The sequence below is a fragment of the Trachemys scripta genome, chromosome 1 (assembly GCF_013100865.1).
Source record: "Trachemys scripta elegans isolate TJP31775 chromosome 1, CAS_Tse_1.0, whole genome shotgun sequence".
Classification (NCBI taxonomy): domain Eukaryota; kingdom Metazoa; phylum Chordata; order Testudines; family Emydidae; genus Trachemys; species Trachemys scripta.
The window spans coordinates 24,000,018-24,021,800 of record NC_048298.1 but is presented as its reverse complement, the minus strand read 5'-3'; the positions used below and the strand labels follow the sequence as shown (position 1 = coordinate 24,021,800).

The following is a 21,783-nucleotide window of genomic DNA, read 5'->3' as shown; positions in this document are numbered from 1 at the left end:
AAACACTAACCCGGGAACCCATCCCTGTAACAAACTCCGTTGTCTACTCTGCCCCCATATCTACTCTAGTGACACCATCATAGGACCCAACCACATCAGCCACACCATCAGAGGCTCGTTCACCTGCACATCTACTAATGTGCTTTATGCCATCATGTGCCAGCAATGCCCCTCTGCCATGTACATTGGCCAAAATGGACAGTCTCTACGTAAAAAAATAAATGGACACAAATCAGACATCAGGAATGGTAAAATACAAAAGCCAGTAGGAGAACACTTCAATCTCCCTGGACATTCAATAACAGATTTAAAAGTAGCCATCCTTCAACAAAAAAACCTTAAAAAACAGTCTTCAAAGAGAAACTGCCGAGCTACAATTCATTTGCAAACTTAACACCATTAATTTGGGCTTGAATAGGGCCTGGGAGAGGCTGGCTCACTATAAAAGCAATTTTCCCTCTCTTGGTATTGACACCTCCTCATCAATTATTGGGAGTGAACCACATCTACACTGACTGAATTGGCCTTGTCAATACTGGTTCTCCACTTGTAAGGTCAGGGCCGGCTCCAGGGTTTTGGCCGCCCCAAGCAGCCTAACGAAAACAAAAACAAAAAACAAAACGAAACAAAACAAGCTGCGATCGCAATCGCGATCTGCAGTGGCAATTCGGCGGAAGGTCCTTCGCTCCGAGCAGGAGTGAGGGACCATCCGCCGAATTGCCGCCGAACAGCTGGACGTGCCGCCCCTCTCCGGAGTGGCCCCCCCAAGCACTTGCTTGGTAAGCTGGTGCCTGGAGCTGGCCCTGTGTAAGGTAACTCCCTTCTCTTCATGTGCCAGTATATTTATGCCTGTATCTGTAATTTTCACTCCATGCATCTGAAGAAGTGGGTTTTTTACCCACGAAAGCTTATGCCCAAATAAATCTGTTAGTCTTTAAGGTGCCATCTCGTTGTTATTATGGGCTATATCCCCAGCTGGTGTAAATTGGCATAGCTTCATTGAAGTCAGTGCTGATTTACACCACCTAAGGATGTGGCTCTAAATGTATTGAATTACTCAGAGACTTATTTTCCATTTTTTATTTCTCACCTCTCTCTCTTTTTGAAACTTAGGCATCACAGTAAGGGAAAAGAAACTACAGGCTAAGGGGCTAATCTCATTCACACTGCAGTCAAAGGGAATATTTCTACTGACTTCGCTGGAGGTGGGATTGGGCCCTAATAACTAACTAACTATCTAAATATATATTGGCGCTGTCACTATAGTATCTGAGTGCCTTCCAAGTACTTAAAATAGAAATCACCATAACAGTCTGACTTGCTCTCTTACTTTTCTCCTTCCCAGTGTATAGGAGAAATATCTTGATTAGTTTATAGTTTGTGGTATGTGAGAGACAGAGAGTGTATACATGTCTGATTAGCTTGTTGTAGGAAAGCCAAGTCGACAAAATGAGTTTTGTATTCAGTTTTGAACATGGTGAGGCCCCAGGGCTGTATTTACCTTTTGTGAGAATAAATTCAGTAATGTAGGTCCAGCTCCTATGAAAGTCCTGTCTTCTCATTCAAGATCCTTCACTTATAGGTGAATAGTTTCATGGTTCCAGTATAATTCACGTGAGGTCATGCTTGTGAAGAGGTGATCTCTGTGGTACTTAAGTCCAGTCTATATGGGCTTTGAATATTAGGACAGAGATCTTGAACTGGACTCTTTTTTTGGGGGAGCCAGTTCAGAGAGCAGAGAAGCAGGCTGATGTGCTCTTGGTGACCTGTGTTCCTGAGCAGCTGGGTTGCTGTGTTTTATACCAAATAGAGCTTTTCCAGGTGCACAGCTTTATTCCTAGAGATAATGAGTGCAATAATGAAACCTGGAATGTTAAACTATCATAATGATTAAATTGAGCTATAGAATAATCTGTAGGAAAGCCTCAAATATTGTATCCCTCTCCTCAGTGTAAAGAAAGAATAGATATAGGAAAAAAAGAGAAAATGAGCATTTTTGTTGACTAAGATGTTAGTAACACACTCTCTACAAAGGCTTTCATTCTGGAGGCCAGTGGGAATTTTATCAAAGAAGGAGAGCTGGATTGGTTTTAAATCAATTTGTATTAAAGTTTATATTATGTAGACAGATTGGATGACTATATAACATGCAGTTTCTCAGGTTTCTGCTTCAATGCATCTGCCATCACTGATGCACCCTATTTACTAAGGGACTGTTCCTGTGAAGTGCTGAGCATGCTAACACCCAGTGACGTCAGTGGGAAATGGAGGTGTTCAGCACTTCGTTGGATCAGGCCCAAAAAGGCATAGTTGGTGCTCATAGTTAGACAGCAGCTAGAGAAGTTAGGGGACTAAAGATGGCAAAAGGAGAGGTGGAGCAAAAGATAATGGAGAAAAGTGGCTTTGATTTCATAGGGCCAGTCTGTGACTCGCCCATGTGCAGGTGCACAGGTGGGAGGGGAAATATTAATGGAACCTCTCTCCCTTACATACCCTGTGCAAGAGTCACACACAATTGTAGTCTTTGCATATTACTCCTGGGGGAATTCTGTGCCACTGCGTGTGCGCAGAATTCATGTCCCCCGCAGATTTCTTTGTTTCCCCATAGGCCTGGTCTACACTAGGCGTTTATGTCGAAGTTAGCGCCGTTACATCGAATTAACCCTGCACCCGTCCACACCGCGAAGGTATTTAGTTCGACATAGAGGTCTCTTTAATTCGACTTCTGTACTCCTCCCCGACGAGGGGAGTAGCGCTAAATTCGACATGGCCATGTCGAATTAGGCTAGGTGTGGATGGAAATCGACGCTAATAGCTCCAGGAGCTATCCCACAGTGCACCACTCTGTTGACGCTCTGGACAGCAGTAAGAGCTCGGATGTTCTGAACTGCCACACAGGAAAAGCCCCGGGAAAATTTGAATTTGAATTCCTTTTCCTGTCTGGCCAGTTTGAATCTCATTTCCTGTCTGGACATCGTGGCGAGCTCAGCAGCACTGGCAACGATGCAGAGCTCTCCAGCACTGATGGCAGTGCAATCTCAGAATAGAAAGAGGGCCCCAGCATGGACTGATCGGGAAGTCTTGGATCTCATCGCTGTGTGGGGCGATGAGTCCGTGCTTTCCGAGCTGCGATCCAAAAGACGGAATGCAAAGATCTATGAGAAGATCTCTAAAGACATGGCAGAGAGAGGATACAGCCGGGATGTAACGCAGTGCCGCGTGAAAATCAAGGAGCTGAGGCAAGGCTACCAGAAGACCAAAGAGGCAAACGGACGCTCCGGATCCCATCCCCAGACATCCCGTTTCTACGAGGCACTGCATTCCATCCTCGGTGCGGCCGCCACCACTACCCCACCACTGACTGTGGACTCTGAGGATGGGATAGTGTCCACGGCCGGATCCTCGGACATGTTAGCGGACGGGGAAGATGAGGAAGGAGATGAGGAGGACGAGGCAGTCGACAGCGCTCACAACGCTGATTTCCCCGACAGCCAGGATCTCTTCATCACCCTTACAGAGATCCCCTACCAACCCTCCCCAGCCGTTACCCCGGACACAGAATCTGGTGAAGGATCATCCAGTAAGTGTTGTAAACATCTAAACATTTATTTGTAACAGAACATGATTATTAACAATTTAAAAAATGGGTTTCTCATGATTAGTTTGATTAACTTAACGGTTCAGTCATGGGCAGTGCAACTATTTGAAAAAAATCTAGCAATGTCCGGTTTTGCATGATTGTCCTGCCCAAGCCGCTCTACTGTTTAGTCCCTGCTACTGCAGCTACAGTAAGATGCGGTCTATATGTCCGGGGATGGAGCAGAAATCCTCCTGGGACATCTCAAGGAAGCTCTCCTGCAGGTAATTTGAAATCCGCTGCATTAGGTTCTTGGGGAGAGCGGCCTTATTGGGTCCTCCGTAGTAGGACACGTTGCCGCGCCACGAGACTAGCAAGTACTCTGGAATCATTGCTTGGCACAGCATGGCGGCATACGGCCCTGGTCTTTGAAGGCTTTCCCGGAGCATTCTCTGTCTGTCGCTCTCAGAGATCCTCATGAGGGTGATGTCGCTCATGATGACCTGCTTTGAATGAGGTAGGGGAATGTTAGTGTTGGGACTGCTTTACCGTTCCTTTACAGAACTGTAACCGCTGGTTTGCAGCCACGCGGTGGAGGCGGGAGAGGGTCAGCCGAAAGGGATCGTTCCCGGGGACAGCCGCGAGGGTGTGGGACAGGAGCAGACTTCCTGCTTGCCGGATTGCTGGCAGCAGGGACCGACATTGATTTCAATGTGAAATGAGGCCATTGCTAATATTAAAGTTTTAAGCTGCCACGAATCTACGGCTTACCATGTCTGCGTGCAAGAGCAATTCCGTTGTCCTGACAGGGTTCTCAAAAGTGCTCTGCAAAACCCCAGACACTGAATGCGAAGGCCGAGAATTCGACCTTGTGCTGAGTGCGCATGTGATAGGTGCTGTGCATGGTCCTGTTCACAGAGAAAGACTATGTTCTTTGTTCACAACTACATTTATCTTTCTGAGGAATTCACTCCCTTTTTCCCATTCCCACAGCCCCATCTGCGACTGTCTCACAACCTAGCCTGTCATCACACTCCCAGAGGCTAGGGAGGATTAGGCATAAGAAGAAGAGGACACGGGAGGACATGTTCTCAGAGCTTATAGCCTGCTCCCGAGCCCAGGCAGCACAGCAGACCCAGTGGCGGGAGAACTTGTCCCAAATGCACCAAGCCAACATGGATCGGGAGGAGAGGTGGCGTCAGGAAGACCAGCAGGCGACTCAAACCCTGCTTGGACTACTGAGGGAGCAAACGGACACGCTCCGGCGCCTTGTGGATGTTCTGCAGGAACGGAGGCAGGAGGACAGAGCCCCGCTGCAGTCCATCTCTAACCGCCCTCCCCCGCCACCAAGTCCCATACTCCCTTCACCCACAGTGCACAGAAGGAGAGGCGGCAGAGTCCCTGCTAACTCTCACTCCACCCCTGCAGAGAGCTCGAGCAGCAGAAGGCTCTCATTCCCCAAAGTTTGACAAGTTCTTTCCTTCCCGCCTGACACAAGCCCCCGTCCAAGTTTCACTTCCCAGTCCCATGTGTAGTTGATAATAAAAAATATGTTTCTGTTAACTACTGTTTCCATCATGTTCTTTTGGAGGAGGGGGGGAAAGGGGGTTGGTAATTGGACAGGACAGTCACCTTTGGCAGGGTACATAGTCGGGGGCAGGCACAGCAGCAGGGCACATACATAGTGCAGTGATGCAGTGACTACTTACCCTGGTTAGTCTGGGAGGTTCTTTTCATGTTATGTGGTGGGGGGTGGGTTGCTCTGTGACTTTGTGTCAGGGGAGGGCAGTTAGAGATCTTAAGCGGCGGTCCTTAGGCAGGATCACAGAGCCACACAGCAGGGGATCTGTAACCGTCCCACCCCTGCCACAAACTCACATAGACCCCCCATACACACAGTCCGTATCAGGAGGGGTGACAGGCTCCGTTGAAAGAACCATCCCACCGCAGCGGAGCCTGTCAGTCCTTGAGTTTAGAAGCTGCATTCGCGCGACTACACTACACCCGCTCCGCACCACAGTCTGCGTCCCAGTTTTAAAAAATTCCCGCGAAAACAGTATTAAAGAAAACGGTGTGCTTTAACAAAGTAGAACTATTTTTATTTTGAAACGTGTGTTGGAAGTGGGGTGAAGGCTTCTCTGTACACAAAATTAGAAAGTCACAGGTTACCCTGCTCACTCAGGAACTTTGCTTTCAAAGCCTCCCGGATGCACAGCGCTTCCCGCTGGTCTCTTCTAATCGCCCGGCTGTCTGGCTGTGAGTAATCAGCAGCCAGGCTAATTTCCTCAACCTCCCACCCCGCCATAAAGGTCTCCCCCTTGCTCTCACAGAGATTGTGGAGCACACAGCAAGCTGCTATAACAATGGGGATATTGGTTTCGCTGAGATCACAGCGAGTCAGCAAGCTTCTCCATCTCCCCTTGAGACGTCCAAAAGCACACTCCACCACCATTCTGCACTTGCTCAGCCGGTAGTTGAAGAGTTCTTTTTCAGTGTCCAGGGCACCTGTATAGGGCTTCATGAGCCAGGGCATTAGCGGGTAGGCTGGGTCCCCGAGGATGACTATAGGCATCTCCACATCCCCAACAGTTATTTTGTGGTCCGGGAAGTAAATACCTTGCTGCAGCCGTCTAAACAGACCAGAGTTCCTGAAAACACGAGCGTCATGAACCTTGCCCGGCCATCCGACATTGATGTTGGTAAAACGTCCCCTGTGGTCCACCAGTGCTTGCAGCACCATGGAAAAGTAGCCCTTTCTGTTAATGTACTGGCTGGCCTGGTGGTCCGGTGCCAGGATAGGGATGTGAGTTCCATCTATGGCCCCACCGCAGTTTGGGAATCCCATCGCTGCGAAGCCATCTATGATCGCCTCCAAGTTTCCCAGGGTCACTACCTTTGGCAGCAGTACATCAACGATTGCCTTGGCTACTTGCATCACAACAACCCCCACGGTAGATTTGCCCACCCCAAACTGGCTCGCGACTGACCGGTAGCTGTCAGGCGTTGCAAGCTTCCAGAGGGCTATGGCCACTCGCTTCTGGACAGTCAGGGCTGGTCGCATCCGGGTGTCATTGCGCTTCAGGGCAGGGGACAGCAACTCACAAAGTTCAAGGAAAGTTCCCTTCCGCATGCGGAAGTTTCGCAGCCACTGTGATTCATCCCAGACCTGCAGCACTATGCGGTCCCACCACTCAGTGCTTGTTTCCCGTGCCCAGAATCGCCGTTCCACGGCATCAACATGACCCATTGCCACCGTGATGTCCTCGGCGCTGGGTCCCCTGCTTTCTGAGAGGTCTGTGCTACTCTCAGACTTCAGGCCATCACCGCGTTGACGTAGCCTCCTCGCCTGACTTTTCTGCATCTGCCTCAGGGCAACCTGTATGATAAGCTGCGAGGCGTTGAGAGCGGCCACAACTGCAGCGATGGTTGCAGTGGGCTCCATGCTCACAGTGCTGTGGCGTCCGCGCTGTCAATGACTTGAAAAGTGCGCGAAATGATTTCCCGCCGGCGCTTTCAGGGAGGGAGGGAGGGCGGGAGTGATGGACGGATGACGACAGTTACCCAAAAGCACCCTGGCCCCTTTTTTTTTTACCCAGAAGGCATTTGCGGCTCCACCCAGAATTCCAATGGGCGGCGGGGACTCCGGGAACTGTGGGATAGCTGCCCTCAGTGCACCGCTTCCAATGTCGACGCTTTCCCCGTTAGTGTGGACTCACAAAGTCGAATTACTGTCCTTAGTGTGGACACACACGTTCGACTTTGCAATATCGATTCCAAATATTCGATTTAAGTAAAATCGAACTACTCTCGTAGTGTAGACAAGGCCATAGAAAAAAGACTTCCTGAGAGGGAAGGGGGGGGAAGCTGCAAGAGCAGTCACACGCCACTCCCTAGCAGCACAGGTACATCATTTCAGGCAGCTGGCGGAGAAGTAAATCACTGCGGGGCAGGAGATACCCCAGCCAATGGTTCCTACCCTGTGCCGGGATCGGCTAGTCCCGGCTGGGCTGGAGACAGGAGAGGATGGGACTTCCTCTTCCCCTGCAAGGAATGGCTGGAGCTGTGTCAGACCCACCCCAAGAAACCTCCCCCAGCTGCAGGAAGCTCAGCATCCTCCCCTGCTTCCTGCCCTCATCACTCCTCAGTTGTAGGGGGGAGGGGTCGCTGTATGGGGAGCTGCTCCCCCATCTTCCCAACCCCTGTGCATCTGGACCTTCCATACCCAGACACCCCTGCCAAACCTCACCCCGTACACCCAGAACCCCCTAGCACTCCATACCCGAACCCCACCTCACTGAACCTTAACCCCATCATCTGGAGCCCCTGGCACCCAGACCCCCTGCCTCCAGACCTTAGACCACTTCCCATTGAGCTCCCTGCACTCAAACCCCCACCCTGACAAGCCGCATTCCCCACACCACCATGAGCCCCCACATCCAGACACCACACCTCTGACCCCCAACTAGCTGCACCCAGACCCCACCCCACCAACCCCCAGCTGAGACCCCCACACACACCCAAACCCCTCCGTTGAGCCCCAACCATCTTCACCTGGAAGCCCCTACAGAGTCCCATTGCCCCTGTATCTGGAACCCCCCCAGTGAGCCTCTGTGCATCCAGATCCCCCCATATCTATACCCCCCACTGAGCTGCCTGCACCCAGATTGTCCCACACAGTACCCTCTCACCTCACACCTGGATCCCCCCACATTGAGCCCCTTTACACTTGGATCCTGCCTGGTTGAGCCTGCCTGCCCCACATCTAGTACACCTGGCACAGAGAGGCAGGGCCCTAGGGTGTTTTTGGGGCAGGCCCAGGCCTTGTGCTGTGTCAGGGTCTGGTGCAGCCTCACTGCTGAGTCCATGTCCTGGGGTGGAGGTGGGGGGACTGCAGGATGCAGCCAGTAGCCTTTTCTCCCCACTGCCATTCTGGAGCCTCTGCATTTATTTATTGACAAATAGAACTTGCAGAATTGTAAAATACTATGTGCAGAATTTTAATTTTTTTGGCACAGAATGCCCTCAGGAGTAGCACATGGAGTAGTTGCTGCTTCCCTATGCCATCAGGGTCCCACCTCACCCTGAAGGGATGAGAGGTGAGGAGGAGATGGAGCCGTGTCCCTACCTCTCTCTGTACCAGCCCATGGAGTGGACCAGTTGACCTATAGAGCAGATAGCACCATGCATTGGTATGGTGCAGTTTGTTCAGTCTCTCTGCATACTAACCCCCCTCCTGGAGCTCTCTATGACAGTGGTCCCCAAACTTTTTTGTCTGTGCCCCCCTTTACCTGGTTCATGCTCCCCCTTACCAGGCCATGGTAAGGGCCGGGTGCCGTGTCCGACAGCGGGCCCGTGTTTGGGGCCAGAACTGCAGCTGGGGCCATGGTTGGGGCCGTATCTGGGGTCGCGGCCAGGTATGGAGCCACAGCCAGGAACAGAGCCAGGAGCTGGTGGCTGAGGCTGGTGCCGGACCCGGGGCTGGGGCTGGAGGCAGGGTGAGAGTGGAGCAGGTGGCAGAGCGGGGCTGGATGGCGCTCTCTCCCCACCCCATGTGTGGACTGGCCCAGGCCCTGCCGCACCCTCCCAAACGTTCCTCCATGCTCCTCTGGGGGGCACCCCCCACAGTTTGGGGACCACTGATTTATGGGGTTATAGGATTCTCCACACCCCTAGTGTTCACTGGGAGCTAAATGTAACAGTTTGGTCCATAATTATGGGGTCTTCTGTGTTTACTTTCCGTTATTTTTAATGTCTTCTTAAAAGGTTGAAATAGAATTTCTTTTTCTATTGATTTTATCCTCTGACAAACATTATTTTTTTCCCGTGTTTCTCATGGAAGTATAAATCAACATGGCTGTGTTTTGTTCATTTGGTTATGGGATTAAGTTTTTTTTAATTACTTTTACTTCCTATGCATCCTCACAGACTACTCTGCATCAGCAGAAAACATTGCATGAAGGTCTGTAAGTCATACATAAATAGTGACTGTTTGAAAAAAAATCAGCATTAAGAATGGAAAAATATTTTGTAACTTGAGCATTTTCCATTAGGTTATATCTTTTTAAAGATGAGTTAAATTTTGACCCCAAATGACTCAACTGTATCTCTGAACATAGCACTGAACTTAATCTGTTTTCATATAGTAGGTGAACATAATTTGGCTCATTAACACAGTTGGAATGAAGGTAGTAAGGGTATTAAATAATCCATTAGCTGTAGAGAGGAGATTAATTTTTCTTCGGTGTTACTAATGTGGTTTACATGATTTGCTTTTTTGTTTATTTGTTTTGCAGGGATACCTGTATTGATTCATCCTTGAGGCCAAAATTAAAGAGGATTTCAGAAACTTATTTGCACATCCTTTTTGGACTAAATGATGAACAGCTGGTAACAATAATTGAGCAATTACACTAAATCTGTACTTTAAAAAAATCTTTCAGTACAGAAGGGTTTAATTTTGCCTTCAAGTTTATTTCATGATTCTGCCATTTCTGTTGTAGTTTATGTGAAGGAATGGTGGTACCTTGCATTTGTTTCTATTTGTTAGTTTTATGATCTTCCAAAATGTACATCTTCATATTGGCATGTTGTCTATGCATATGATAGATCACCAAAAATGGTAGCGTCTTTATCAAAATTGGACAGAATTACCAATGTAATGAACTTACTTCTATGTTACAATCTTTCCAAGTGCATCTGGACCCAGTTTCAGTTTCATGAGGTTCTGTGTATTATTTGGTTTGATTGATTCTACTAAATAAGAACATTAAGGTAATTGGCAAAGGAAATGAAGAAGGTTCTTTAGAATTGGGCAGTGGTTCTGTATAATTTATGAAATTACAGAAAAAATCTTTACACGTACCCAAGATTTTGGAAGAGTGCATTTTAAATAGATCCATATAAATATCAATAATAAATATAAAGCGAGCATTGTATACTTTGCATTCTGTGTTGTAATTTAAATCTATATATTTGAAAATGTAGAAAACATCAAAAATATTTAAATAAATGGTATTTTATTATTGTTTAACAGCACGATTAATCATGATTAATTTTTTTACTCACTTGACAGCCCTAATAAGGTTATTAAATTCTAGCAAATCACAAAGTAAAAGAGAAGAATTTAAAAGAAAAGATAGAATGTTTCTAGCAATTAAATATATTTTATCAGTAAAACAGTGAATTTTGGGGAAGAAATGCTAACATTGAGCTAGATTAATGCCTTCTTCATACGTACAGTTCAGTTCTATATTTAGGTTTTGCCTTCAGATTTTATGCCTGTAAAAGCAGGTTTATACTGAAAGAAGTTGATAGGGGAAGAAAGATACATAGAAAAATTTCATAGACAGAAAATTGTATCTGAACATGAATTTCTTTGAACTGTACCATTTAATTTGCATCGATCAATATGGAAAATAAAACTGCCAGTATTTTTGGCTACTTTTTAAGCATTCACTATGCAATACCATTTTTTAATTTGTGTATTAATATAATATATTATTTGTTTAGATGACTGAAGAGTTATGTGGCAAAGCATGGAACTTTTACAGCAAAAACTTAAAGAAACTGTACTTTCAGTAAGTATATGTACTGTACATGAAGAATACTGAATTTTTAGGAAAAAATCTGCTTTGTCTGGAATATTTTGTGATATTGCGAGTTCTATACTTAGATTTCACCAACCAACTAACAACTGTAAACTCCTTAGGCACTGTACAGCCTTAACATAGAATCACAGACCCCTTGGTCATTCTGATCTACCTTGCCACCCAGACAAGCTTGTCTCTGTGACAGATGGTCACTTTACATCAAAGATCACAAAATATTCAGATTACTCCTAGTCCCAAAGGACCAGTCACTTTTTCCAGGTCAATTTGCACCTTAGATCTCATGCCAGAGACAATACTTGTAGGCAGTCCTGTAAAAAACTAACTAAAAGTTTATTAACTAGGAAAAAGAAATGAGAGTTATTTATAGGGCTAAAGCATTTAAGCATGCACACACATGTGAGATACAATCTTAAATTCAAAAGGGAATACAAGCTTCTATAATAAGCAAGATTTTATGTCCTTTGGAGCTAACTCAAGCCAAGCAGCCTGGGGATTTCTTGTTTATTTTCAGGAATCTTTGCCCCTCAGGGTCCAGACAGCATAAAGAGACCCTAATTCCTTCTGGTCAGGGATTTTTATCCCCACTTCTCTAGAGTGCAGGCTGATGGGCCGAGCGCTTCTGCACGTAACCTCTTCATGGTTGGGTGGGAGGAGCAATCAACAAAGTCTTTGTTCCACACTAACTCATATGGATTCAATAGTCCGTGCTGATGGGCGGGAGATGACATCTTCTGCAGGAATCCAGGATTTTGCATTATTTGAAAAAATGTTCCTGGTTGGTGAGTTACATAGTTTTAGAACAAACATTTTACAGTTATAGAGCAAACACTTAAGTATTACCTTTTAGCATGGGATACAGATATAAGTAGGATTCATGCATGCGGCATTCTATAAGCATTCCATAAAGTCTGAGAATTAAATGCATTTTTATAACACTAATGTCCGTTTTAACAATAGTAACCCACAGGTAAACCAGACTGGTTTCCAGCTATGCATTTGTCAATGATCAGTGAGGCCTGGGGCCTTGGCATGAGCTGGCACCTGGACTGCCAGCGTCACAAACAGAATAAAGATAGATGACCAAATTAGATTATTCGGTTTTGCTCTCTTTTAGCAATGTTATTTTGTATTTGAAATGTAGTGAGCTCAGAGTGTCTGTAAATTCCAGGCCCAATCCAAAGTTTATTGAAATCAGTGGAAGTCTTTTGACTTCAGTGGGTTTTGGACCAGGCCTTCCGTGTACCGCCTCTCATACAGATTAATCTTGCCAGAGTACTAAAATCCCAATGGAGAAAGGATATTTTGGGGTAGGGTTAAAGTACAGGACTGAGAGTCAAGGATCTGGGTTCTCTTTCTGGCTCTTATTCAGATTTCCTTTGTGACTTTGGATAATTCACTCATTCTCTCTGTGGTTCTGTGAAAGAGAGAGATATATAAATGCATTCTGAATGAATTAATCGTTAATCAAAAATCACTTCATTGTGGCCATGAATTTCAAAGGTCCAACAGTTTTCCATTGGAACTAACATTTAGGGGAGATAAGGCTAGAGGTCCAAAAAAAGCTATTACTTCTTGAGTGGAGAATAGTGCACGTGTCTGATATAGAACTATGATAGTCAAAATGGTTAAAAATCTTAGTAAAAATCATAAGACTCCTCCATTATTTCAGGTTTCACTGTTATCTGACTTTACAATGGGAGTTGGATTAGAACCATAAGATGTTACATTTACAGTAGCTCTCAGCTATGTTCAATTAAATTACATTTTGCTTCCAAATTGGAGATTTGTTGGCAAATAAAAGTGCTGTCATAAAGCCTCATTTCAGTGGCTATCTTTGGTGTTGCTCTGACAAAGAAAAATACTGTACTATAATTAATAAACAATGTGTGATTCTTTGAGAAAATATTTCTCTTTGGGCTCTGTCTACTTCTATGTCACTTAAGAGAGCAAGAACAATGTTGAATGTATTTTGTGGAAGGATAAAATGGTTTAGATTTAAATGTTGATTTATATTCTTCTTTCATTTTAATTTTTATTCACATTGCCAAAGAAACTTAAATAACATTTTTAAACCCCAGTTCAAGAAAGCACTTAAGCATGTGCTTAAATCCAGGGGCAGCCTGTCCATATAGGCGAACTAGGTGGTCACCTAGGGTGCCAAGTTAAATGGGGCACCAAATTCAAGAAAAAAAATCAAATTAAAAAAAAAAATTGAAAAAAATACAAATAAAATAACGAAGATGTCATCTTTTCAACTCCCGTGTGCGTACGGAGGGAATATGAATTATAATTCATTTCTCTACATTTCTGAGAATTTATTAATATGTCAAATCTTTTATGTACTGGAAAAATAAGTAATATTTTAGTGAATGTTTTTTTCAGTTTGCAACGTAGGGTCAAGATGACCCACTCTTATTTTGATAAGCAATAACTCAGCCACAATGAAACATATCCGCCAGCGGCAAGAGCTGCAATACTAGTGACACCTAACTCAAACATACATCAAGGTCGCATAGCCGGAAATTCATGTAGAGCAGAGATACCGCGAGCTGATACATGTCAAACGGTCATTTTAACACACGTCACAGGTAGATGATTAAGAATCGAGCAAATACTGTGGAAAATTGTGTTTCTTGGTGCCAAAGAATAAAGAATAACGTCTTTCAGCATTATAAATCCAAAATGTGGGTATTTTTAAGCGTTATTAAACCTTAGCATTATTATCAGGCTGTATAATTCTAAACTTTTCTGTGTTATAACTGGTTCACATATAATAAATAAGGTCCATAAAAGAAAAGTAACAGCGTTAACGCTTAATAGACTATGAAAGTGATGACATCACACTCCAAGCGGGTAACCTTGAGGAAGGGGATTACTTTCCAAACAACTGGTGTTGGGTTATAACATCGAAAAAGGTCATTTTGTTTCCATGTAAATGCTGTAACTAACTATTTTAATAAGTAAGTGAGTGTGTGTTACTAATCACACACTTTAAGCAGTGAAAAGACGTGTTGGGATGGCTGCAATGTGGTTTAAATCTCCAACCATGTGGTGTATCAGCCATCCTAAAGGCTATAATGCTTACAGTCGGGAGCACAGTACATAAACCTTGGCAGAAAGAGGAAAAAGAAAACCCTCAGGAGCTGAGTATCGTAAACAAAAGGCTGAGAAGGAAAAGGACCAAGCAAAATAGCAGGGATCCTTCCTGAAATATCTTCTCTTTAATCCAAATAAACATGGAAGCAGTTCACAGCATCCAGATGAAGGAATTTTTCTTGGAGAGGAGGTTAGCAGTTTGGAACATCAAGATGAAGGTATTTTACTTCGAGATGAGGGTAGTTCACATCCACAAAAAAGCAGTTTGGAAACTCAAGATGATAAAAACTTACTTCTAGATGAAGGCAGTTCACAGCATCAGACTGATATGGAAGTGGAGAAAATGTATTCACCTTCAGAGACACATGCAGAAATTGAAGTAAATGAAGTAGAAAGAAGAAAGGATGAAGAAGTTACAAACAAGTTACAGTATGGGGACCCAACTTCATGGCCCAGATGTGGTGACAGTGTGTGGCAAATTCTCGTGGAACTGGACCCAAACAAGTTAATGAATTTCCCTTCTCTAAGGATGGAAATAAAAGAAAAGTCTCTGCTCAGCATTACAAGAGGAAACTCATTAATGGGGAAGAAATTCATCAAAACTGGTTACAGTATTCAGTGTCGAAGGATTCTGTGTTTTGCTTTTGCTGCAAGTTGTTTAGAAATCAAGCAATTGGTACATCACTTACTGAAAATGGATTGAAGGCATGGAGAAAACATATCTTCAATTCTCTCTTCACATGTAAAGTACAGAACATTTGGAATGTTTTCAGAATTGGAAAGAACTTGAATTACGATTGAAAAAAGGAAAAACTATCAATGAAGAAAATTTACGTGTGATTAAGGAAAAAGAAGAATATTGGCAACAAATATTAGAGCGTCTGATTGCTTTAGTGAGAGTTCTCGGTGGGCAAAATTTAGCATTCCATGGCCGCGGTAGAAATGAAAAATTATACACTCCAGGTAATGGAAACTTTTAAAAATGTGTTGAATACCTAGCTTTGTTTGATCCAGTCATGAAGGAGTATCTACATAAAATAACTGATCATGAAACTTAGGAAAAAAATATGCAGAATGAACTGATTCAAATTCTAGCAAATGCCATTAAAAAGAAAATTGTAGAAGCTGCCCATTCTGCAAAATAATTTTCAATAATACTGGACTGTACATCAGATGTGAGTCATGTTGAACAAATGGTGATCATTCATTTTGTGGATATGGAAAAGTCTGCAGATGAAGATAATGTTGAAGTGCTCAGAAAGGAACATTTTTTGGGTTTCATACCACTGAAGGAAATGACTAGAGCATTTATGACTGAAACTATTCTACAAGGGCTTGAAACAATGTCATTATCTGTTGAAAACTTACATGGCCAAGGCTATGATAATCGGAGTACTATGAAGGGTAAAGGCAATGGTGTGCAAAGGAGAATGATGGAAATCAATCGTAGGGCCTTTTTCGTTTCTTGCAGTGCACATTCTCTGAATTTGGTTGTCAATGCTGCTGCCTGATGCTGTTTGGAGGCAAGTAGTTTCTTTGACCTGGTGCAACGTGTTTATGTGTTTTTTCTCAGGCTCAACATGCCGTTGGGAGATTCTGACTTGCCATGTGAATTCTCTAACTGTGAAACCACTTAGTCAGACAAGATGGGAGAGTCGCATTGATGCTTTGAAGCCTCTTCACTATGAACTTGGAAACATTTATGAGACCCTAATTGAAATTTCTGATGATATTACCTTTACTAGATCATCTGGCAATACGGCACGTTCAGATGCAGAAGCTCTTGCAAATGGCCTTTCCAAGTTCAAATTTGTGACTTCACTCATTTTGTAGTATAATAGCCTTTTTGAGATTAACCTCACTAGTAAGCAGCTTCAGGAAAAGAACTTGAACATACATTCTGCTATTCAAAACTGCAGCAAAATAAAATATTCTGGAGGAATTCAGAATTGATGAATTCGAAAGAACACTGGTAGATTCTCTTAAGCTTGCTGAAGAAATAGACTTTCCGACAGAATTTGAACCAGAGCCAGTTCACATTCGGCAAAAGAAACAGCAGTTTTCGTATGAAGGATGAGACACACCCATTCAGAACCCAAAACAAAGGTTCAAAGTGAATTTCTACTTCGCAGTCCTTGATACTGCTGTTCACTCGGTTGATGAAAGATTTCAACAGATGCAGCAGCTAGAGTCAGTATTTGGCTCTCTGTATGATATCCACAGCTTGCAAAAGAAAACAGCAAAACAGATAAGAGAATTTTGTATAAAACTGGAGTCAGCATTGACTCATAAAAATTCAAAAGACATCGATGCTACAGATTTGTGTAGCGAGCTTCAGGCTTTTTCAAGACGACTTAAGAAACATTCCACTCCTGAAGAAGTACTGAAGTTTGTGAAAATAAACTCACAGACAGTTTTCCAAATATTTTTATAGCTTTGCGCATTCTTTTAACTTTGCCAGTTTCCGTAGCTAGTGAGGAATGTAGCTTCTCAAAGTTAAAATTGATAAAAACATATCTGCGTTCAATAATGGTGCAAAAGAGACTTGCTGGACTTGCCACAATGTCAATAGAGCATGAAATAGCTGGAAAACTGGATCTAAAAGAACTAGTGACTGAATTTTCAAAACTTAAAGCAAGAAAAGTCATGTTTTAAGAGGACAGAGTGTTTTTTATTCCGAGTGTTTTGTAAATACAGGTTAAAGTTCATTGAAGAGTTTTCTTATTTTTTTCTATATTGGATGTGGTGGTAATGAAAGTTAAAGCAGGATAGCGTAATGGATGATTTTGGATTTGTAATAATAAAAATTATAATTAACATTTTTAATGCATTTTTATTTGAAATCGGACTGAAATATCATCTAGCTGTCGTGTACAAATCTATTCTGAAAATTTTGTGTCTCTATTTTATCTGATCTCAGAAACATTGGTTGGACAGAGGGATGGAGAAACCAAATAATTAAGCCTCTGTTTAAAAAAAAAAAACGCGTAAAAAACATTCAAGGGAAAAAAGGGGCAAAACGTTTCCCAGTTTACCAAAAACGTCAGCCTAGATCTGCCCTTCGGGCTTGGGAGTGGGGGGCGCTGATTGCATGGTTCGCGTAGGGCGCCAGTTGCTGGCAGCTAGTCTAGGGCCGTCCCTTCTTAAATCCATCACTATTTGGGAAATTGCTTATACACAGGCTTAACATTAAACATGTGTTTAAGTTCCGTTGCTTTCATGTGCTTAAGTGCCTTTCTTGAATATGGATACTTTCCTGAATCAGGGTCTCAATAATCACATACTAGCTGGAGCAAGTAATGAATAGAATCAGTCAGATATTTTACAAACTGATGATGTAACATATTAATCGAAGGCAGAAACTTTATTAAAAATGGTATGGCTAGGAGGAATGATTATTGAAATATATCAGCCATAAGAATTGTATTGGAAAAAAATGACCACCATCCTGTAACTTAGTTTGAGTCATTAAGTTTATGTTCATCAGCTTATCTTCCAAATGCTTTGTATTACGTTGCAGAGTTTTATGCATTTTATTCCATCTGAGTCAGAAACCACATTAATAAAATTATTAACTGTGCCTTAACATTACAGTGGATGGATGCAATATTGTCTGTTGCAAAAAAATCATAGAGCACTTGTAAAGCAGAAGATGGCTGTTGCAGCAGACCATTATGACACCAGAATAACCAGAGTAGTAGTACAGAAGTGGAGAGCTTGGGTAAAGTTTCGCAAGGAACAAATAGCATGTAAGTCTTACAAGCTGCTTTGAATAAACAAAAATACAATGTATAGACTATAAGCTTAATAATATTTGAGCAACACAGAAGCTGTGAGTCTTTGAACTCTTTTGTGCATGCAGCTCATTAATAACTTTGCATACTCAGTTATTCACAGGGTTTTAGATTATTGTAAGTATTTGTGCAGTGTTCTCACAGGAAAAAAGTAGATCTTGTATGTCTCACTGCAGAGAAAATACGTTTTTTTTTCTTGTATAAAATTATTTTTGGGGTTTTGAGCTTGGTGAAAAATAAGACATGAAATTGTTATTTTTAGGGATATAATTTTAAGGTCTAGTGTCAGGACTGCTTTAATAGAAGATCTGTTTTTAAACAGTAACGTCAAAATCCTGGTTGCAGAGCTGATATACTTTAGATCCATGTCAAACTCTGCTGTGTGACATCTGCATGACTTTTAAAAGGTCATTGAGTTATTTATAAATGTTTAATTTGTAAGAGTTCTTGTGACCCAAAGACCAGGTAAATAGTTTAAAATTGTTCTGTTTATTCATTTTCACTTTCAAGATAATTTAGTTTGTGTGTGTAAAAACAATGATATAAATTTAGTCTGAACATTTTTAGGATATATTTAAAATATCAAAATGTACAATTGAGAATTCTTCTTGCAGTCTTTACTTAAATAGTCCTGTTGAGTTAAAAGTGACTACTCGTGTGAGCAAGAACTACTGGGGTGAGTTAGAGTTTGCAGGGTTAGGAATAAAATGCCAAATTCTGCTCTCAGATACAGGTGGAACTTATGTTGGTACCCATACAAACTGGAGAACAGAATTTGGCTCATATATTTATACAGTGTCTTCTGTATGTGAAGTATAAAAATTATTTAAAATCTGTTGAAAAATATGTAATTTTAAAGGAAAAAGACACCAAATAACAAGCTGCATATAAACCCAGTTTAAAAGATACAAGAATTTTTGTTGGAAATGAAAGTGACAGCTTTTAAGGAAATTCTTTGGAGGGTAATCACGATGATACAAAGATAGAATCTACCAGTTTTATAGTAACATGTAGTTCTACAGTCCTTTTTAAACCATTTCCATTCTGAAACTAGGTCAAGTTATTAAGAATCAGATCTTTTAAATTGAAAATTCAGACCAGACATACTGGACAAGGAACTATAGCATTTAAAATAGGAAATATGAAACAAAACTTTTATAGTGATTAAGTTAAGACTACATTTTTGAATTATATTGAAAACACTAATTTGCCTTTATTATTCGTGAACCTGCACGCTCTCAAAATGTTACATGTAAAGTGAGCGAATGAGTTATGTCCTGTTCCATTTCACTGAGGACAGCGTAATTTTTTTTTTCCGCTCTGACAGCACTCTTCAAACTTGCTACTTGTTCTGGAATTTAAGAATTGGTGAACTTACTGGTTTTTGGCAGATCCAATTTGTAGATTAATCATGCATTTATAGATAGCTATTCAAATAAGATCATATAACACTTTTTTGCTTTGCCTGGGAACTTAGTGTATTTGTATGAACCAGTACATATACTGTCAGGTTTCAGAGTAGCAGCCGTGTTAGTCTGTATCTGCAAAAAGAACAGGAGTACTTGTGGCACCTTAGAGACAAACACATTTATTTGAGCATAAGCTTTTGTGGGCTACAGTCCACTTCATTGGATGAGTAGCCCATGAAAGCTTATGCTCAAATAAATTTGTTAGTCTCTAAGGTGCCACAAGTACTCCTGTTCTTTTTACATATACTGTGAGAGCGTTGTTGCTGCTTGTTTCATTATAAAGAACATAGCTGTGGACAGTTACAAATCTGTAGAGATGGTTGTATACAGAACTGCATTTCGTCAAAGGCATTTAACTGAAACATTTATTCAGAAATGAAGTCCTTGCTTTCATAACTTTTGTAATCAAATACATTTTTTCTAGTGGCAGCAATGAGGATACAAAAGGTCTTTAATGACAGTTTGCACAAAATTATCCTAAGGGCGTGGCATGCAGAGGCTCAGAGTTCCGCAAGAACAAAAGCATATTTTGAGGTACATTACATAGAATTTTAAATATAACATGCTGAATGATTAAACAATATATCTCCATGAACTGAAGCTGCTGTGGGAAAGCCATCCTAGGTACATAAAATTAAAATAATCCATTCTACCATACTACTGCTACCACTGTGGTTACTTAGTACTTAGGTAACACTGTGCATTTTCAAAGCACTGTGCAAACAATTTGTTAAACATGAAATCCTGTTAATTCTGGAGTTGCTTTGCAGGGTTGCAGTTTTTACGGTTCTTAAAAAATTATCTTCTCAGACTTTCACCGCTCTAAAAATATATTCTGAGTGCTTCCATTGTTTGTGATATTGTAAACATAAGGGAAATTTTCCATCAACAGAATACTTTTCAACTGCAATTAAAAGATAACTTAATATTTTTTTAAGAATATAAGCCAATTTAAGCAAAGCTGGATCAAGGAGGTGTCATGTACTCCCCTCTATGCCAGCAAAACCCATTACCTCAAGAGGGATAGACAGTGTTTCTGTCTCTGTTTTAGTATGTTTGTCTGCATTACAATATTTTATTGTGTTTGAACATGATTCTGAAGGTACAAGTTAACTGACATGATGCTGACATGACTTAGCAGTCACGGTAGACCAGGACAAATCATGCTCAGACATTGTATCAGCTAACCATAATTAAGCCATGATAAAATGTCTTCATTGACTGCTAAGTTGTGGTCAGCATCATGTCAGCTAACTCGATTCTTGACAATCTTGTTCAAACATTAGTTAATATTGACAGAAGGTATGAATCCTTTGTGGGCAGCTTTAATTTCCATTGGAACTCCACTGATGGTAATCCCTGGAGTGAGATACTCCGTTAACTGATTTCTTGGCTGCCCTAGCCAGGAGCCTTTTTCAGACCGCACTTTTGGTAAGTCTGGGCTCCTTAAAGCCTCCTGCCCCATTAAGAGAAACTGCAGGTACTTTGTGCTAACAACCTTTTACCCTCTTCACATACTTGGCTACCAACCTATTCTGTTACTGTTTACCTCAGCCCACAATGAATTGGGCCTATTTTGGTATATGTAAACAAGCTTCTGGAATACTTAGGACCAGTATCCCAATAGATCACAGTTGGATTTGCATTCATAGGATACTGTCTCATTTGCATTGTGAGGCTGGAAACCTTGTATTTTTATCATTTTTATCATAGCACAAATAACCTACTAATGCACAGCTGCTTATGGATTCTTATTAAAATATATCTCCTTTTTTTCTTAAAAAAAAATTCCTGCAATGTATCCTTCCCATATGAAAAGTAGTTCCTCTTAGAAGGGTAAGATAATAGGGTTACCATACGTCCTCTTTTTCCCGGACATGTCCGGCTTTTCGGCAGTCAAACCCCCGTCCGGGGGGAATTGCCAAAAAGCCGAACATGTCCGGGAAAATGGCGGCTCTGTTTAAGAGCCGGGCTGCCTGAACGCTACCGGCTTCGGGCAGCCCCGTGCCTCCAGACCCTGCGCTGCCGGAGCCCGGGAGGGGAAGTGCCCGGCTGGGGGCGCAGGGTCTGGAGGCAAGGGGGCTGCCCGAAGCCGGTAGCGCTCGGGCAGCCCGGTTCTTAAACAGAGCCGCCATTTTCCCGGACATGTTCGGCTTTTTGGCAATTCCCCCCGGACGGGGGTTTGACTGCCGAAAAGCCGGACATGTCCGGGAAAAAGAGGACGTATGGTAACCCTA

At 42.5% G+C, this 21,783-nt stretch overlaps 1 protein-coding gene across 1 annotated transcript in view; it reads left to right on the top strand.

The window, feature by feature from the left end:
• FBXL13 (F-box and leucine rich repeat protein 13) overlaps positions 1-21,783 on the top strand; it is a 177,193-nt gene that overhangs the window by 7,792 nt on the left and 147,618 nt on the right. Inside the window, exons 3-6 of the mRNA XM_034769768.1 lie at positions 9,871-9,964; positions 11,087-11,154; positions 17,878-18,032; positions 19,971-20,080. Of these exons, the coding sequence (XP_034625659.1) occupies positions 9,871-9,964; positions 11,087-11,154; positions 17,878-18,032; positions 19,971-20,080 (427 nt within the window). The remainder of the gene's footprint in view (positions 1-9,870; positions 9,965-11,086; positions 11,155-17,877; positions 18,033-19,970; positions 20,081-21,783) is intronic.